We start from the raw sequence: 4,194 nt of genomic DNA, 5'->3' as shown, positions 1-4,194 counted from the left end.
AGGGTGGGGGTTGGGTCGGAATGGGTTTGGGGTGCGGGGTGGCAGCGGGCGGACAGCGTTGGGGGCGGGCGAACTGGGTTTGGGGGAGGGCAGGGCCAGGGCTTGCGCACAGTGTGCTACTGCCTCGTCTCCTGAACGGGGAGCACAATTCACAGAAAACCCCAAGCCCCAGAAGAAATCAATTAACCGAATAATCAATTATCCAAACGAAATAGTGCCCGCCCATCTCGTTCAGATAATCAAGGTTCCTCTGCAAATTGGTGCGATCATTTGAAATTTGGCATTCTTGCATTTGTTCTGATAAACTGAATCTCTTAATTATAAACATAGAATCCCAACACTGTGGAAGCAGGCCATTTGGCCCAACAAGTCCACACTGACCCTTCAAAGAGCATCCTACCCTGACCTACACCCTTACCCTATCCCTGTATTCCCCGTGGCCAATCCGTCTGACCTATGCATCTTTGGACTGTGGGAGGAAACCGGAGCACCTGGAGGAAACCCACGCAGACACGGGGAGAATGGCAAACTCCACACACATAGTAACCCGAGGCTGGAATTGAACCCAGGTCCATGGCACTGTAAGGCAGCAGCAGTAACCAGTGAGCCACCGTGCCACCTTGGATAACTGTCATGTTCAATAAGTTAAACAAAGGTTTTTCTCTGTGAGGCCCAGTGAGATCTCTTGACATATCTTGTGAAACCCACCTCCTTGATGATTCACCCCAGCCTATGATGCCCCTCTCGCCTGAATCTAGTGTCATTCTACCACTTGCCATTCCTGGAAGAACTTACTATCCATCAGATAGCCACACCATCTGTGCATCTGGCAAGCATTGGTACTCCTAAGGTTCCTTGCTCATTGAGGGGCAGTCTTTCGGAAGATGGCTGAGCAGGTGACAATGCTGTGATTCTTCAAAAGGGACCTGGAGGTCCATAAGAAGACATCTGCTACCCAAATGACCCACAAAGGAAGCCCTGGCACCAGACGCTGGCAGCCTGGTCTGAGGTCACCACCCGGTCATGCAGTTTCTGCGTTCCAGAGGAATGGCAGCAGTGACACAGGAAGGTCAATCGCCTTCTGCCCTCTTCCAGGGCAATGCCATGCTCTTCTCTCTGCGACCTCCCCCTCCGTCTATCGCTGCTGCACCCACCTGCCACCAGGGCCTTGCTCTCCCACTCTCACTGTTCCCTGTGACATCTCCCTCACTCGCTGTTGTTAGCAGTCAGCCTCCCCACTCCGTTAACCCTCACTGTGCTGCCTACTGACTCCTCATCACCACCACTCCCCACTCCCCTCACCTTCACCAGCACTAACGGCTGGGCCACCCAATTTCCCCTCACTCAGGCCCTCCCCTTTCTCTCATTCCTGAAGAGGGCAGAAAGAGCCAGGATGGGTCAAAGGGTGTCCGATACCAGCCTCCTCACCCCCACACCCCCACCATCAGGAGGGTGTTGTGTCCCTTGAATGAGAAAAGGGGACCCTCCTGTGGTGCTGCATGTCCCACAAACCCAGTGAATACAACTCCCCAATCCACTGCAGCTCTCACAGTAACCCCACCAGTAATGTCATTCCTTACACACCTCTCTCTGTCTCTGTCTCTCTCTCTCTCTCTCTCTCGTGCCTGGCAGGTACCTGTGTGATGTCCCCAGCCCCTGCAGACAAATGGGCCACTCCCTCAGGAGGTACCTCAGAGAATGAGGTGACAGACACCCCAGAGGAATCCTCAGCAAAGGCAGATCCCTGCCAGCTCAGGACCTGAGAGGTTGGGTTTAGAGAGTGGAGCACAATCTGGTGAGCACCTCACTGCCACAGCTCCCCAGCCGGCCCAGGGAGACACACTTCAGGCAGCAGGCACTCGGAGGACTGAGGGAGACCAGGCACCTGCTCAGCCTCAGGGAGGAGAGGCCACTGTGGTATCAGCGATCGAGGTGAATTACTGGGCAGGAGAGGCAGACAGGGATGTAGGACGTAATGGCCTTCATTGACCAGAAGCTGCAGCACTGCAGCAAGTCACACGACCATCCAGCAGCCTCCATGGGCAGGTTAGCAGTTGCCACCGAGAGTCAGGCCTGATCCATGGAGAACCAGGCCCGGTCCACAGAGAGCCATGCCTAGTCCACTGACAGCCTGGCCCTGTTCACTGGCAGCCTGGCGCAGTCCACTGGCAGTCTGGCCCAATCCACTGACAGCCTGGCTCAATCCACTGGCAGCCTGGCCCAATCCACTGGCAGCCTGGCGCAGTCCACTGACAGCCTGGCCCAGTCCACAGAGAATCAACGTTTCGGGCATGAGCCTTTCTTCATGCCCAAAACGTCGATTCTCCTGCTCCTTGGATGCTGCCTGATCTGCTGCGCTTTTCCAGCAACACATTTTCAGCTCTGATCTCCTCACAGTCCTCACTTTCTCCCAGTCCACAGAGAGCCAGGCCTAGTCCACTGACAGCCTGGCCCAGGCCACAGACAGCCAGGCCTAGTCCACTGACAGCCAGGCCCAGTCCACAGACAGCCTGGCCCAGTCCACTGACAGCCAGGCCCAGTCCACTGACAGCCAGGCCCAGGCCACAGACAGCCAGGCCTAGTCCACTGACAGCCTGGCCCAGTCCACAGACAGCCAGGCCCAGTCCATAGACAGCCAGGCCCAGTCCACTGACAGCCTGGCCCAGTCCACAGACAGCCAGGCCCAGTCCACTGACAGCCAGGCCCAGTCCACTGACAGCCAGGCCCAGTCCACTGACAGCCTGGCCCAGTCCACTGACAGCCTGGCGCCCAGTCCACTGACAGCCTGGCCCAGTCCACTGACAGCCTGGCCCAGTCCACTGACAGCCTGGTCCAGTCCACTGACAGCCTGGTCCAGTCCACTGACAGCCTGGCCCAGTCCACTGACAGCCTGGCCCAGTCCACAGACAGCCAGGCCCAGTCCAATGACAGCCAGGTCCAGTCCACTGACAGCCAGGCCGAGTCCACTGACAGCCAGGCCTGGTCCACAGAGAATCAGGTCCAGTCCATAGAGAGCCAGGACCAGCAGTGGCAGGGTCTGCTGGGTTTGAACGCAGCTACCTGAAGCTCATCACTTCAGCCACTGGTCCTCAGAACCGAAACTATGATGACAGGTGGATGGGAAATGTTGAGAGAATCTTGCCTCACGGAGCAGAAAGTAGTTAAAGAATGCAGCAAGCTGATTCTGTGGCGTCAGGCCTGGCCTCTCTTGATTTCCTATGTGGTACTGCCACACAATTCACCATAATTCACAATCTCACCATAACCCACACCTATAACATTCTAACGGTTGACTCCAAATCAGAACATCTCAGCAACATGTCTCACCTCTCGGCAGGATTCACATTCTGTGCAAATAAGAGACTATGTGAAGACATTTTCCCCACTTGACCATCACACAGATCTGCAAGGAAAGTTATTCTCACCGATCTGGTATTTGGTGCCAGCAAAGTTTGCTGTGATGGCTCCTTTCTTCTTCTTCTTCATTCTGATATTCCTTTTTCCAACTCCAGTGGTTTTATACGGCAGCCCGCTCTTCAGTGTCAGACTCGAGGTCCCCTGAACATCTAAAGAAAGAAAAGTTACACGATACAGTGGTTTCAGGATGCCGAGGAGGCAACATGGAGAGACTTCTGCACATCATTTCGCCCAGTTCAAAAACAGTTAACATGTTCAGGTGGAAACAGTGACCTCCCATCAATTCCTTATCTTCAGAATTTTCCGTTAATTTTCATACAACTGAGCTTAAGTGTTTCTCAGCTTCGAATAACTTCTGACAAGGTTTGAGCCAACCATTTCTAATCTGGAACTTCCAAACTATCTCTCTGCACTGCGGTGACCTATTTCTTAGCAGTTCTAAACAATCTCTCTTCCTCAGGAACAACTGTCTAATATACCCAGCTTCTGCCAGGAATTTTGCAAACTGAACTAAAACCAAAAGGTTTTCTTAAGGCTGTGGTTGATTGTCCAAAACCAAAAAGAAAACACAATTCTGGAATGGGGTAAAAACAATGACTGCAGATGCTGGAAACCAGATTCTGGATTAGTGGTGCTGGAAGAGCACAGCAGTTCAGGCAGCATCCAAGGAGCTTTGAAAACGACGTTTCGGGCAAAAGCCCTTCATCAGGAATAAAGGCAGTGAGCCTTGAAGTTCCTTGGATGCTGCCTGAACTGCTGTGCTCTTCCAGCACCACT

The 4,194-nt window shown here is 53.7% G+C and overlaps 1 protein-coding gene across 8 annotated transcripts in view; it reads right to left on the bottom strand.

The window, feature by feature from the left end:
• The window catches only part of ttll7 (tubulin tyrosine ligase-like family, member 7), a 307,243-nt gene that overhangs the window by 171,960 nt on the left and 131,089 nt on the right, over window positions 1-4,194 (bottom strand). For all 8 annotated transcript variants that reach the window (XM_043698632.1, XM_043698631.1, XM_043698627.1 and 5 more), the window contains one exon: window positions 3,426-3,566. In XM_043698632.1, coding sequence (XP_043554567.1) covers window positions 3,426-3,566 — 141 coding nt within the window. The remainder of the gene's footprint in view (window positions 1-3,425; window positions 3,567-4,194) is intronic.

The sequence above is a fragment of the Chiloscyllium plagiosum genome, chromosome 11 (assembly GCF_004010195.1).
Source record: "Chiloscyllium plagiosum isolate BGI_BamShark_2017 chromosome 11, ASM401019v2, whole genome shotgun sequence".
Classification (NCBI taxonomy): Eukaryota; Metazoa; Chordata; class Chondrichthyes; order Orectolobiformes; family Hemiscylliidae; genus Chiloscyllium; species Chiloscyllium plagiosum.
This window is presented reverse-complemented; position numbering and strand designations above follow the sequence as displayed.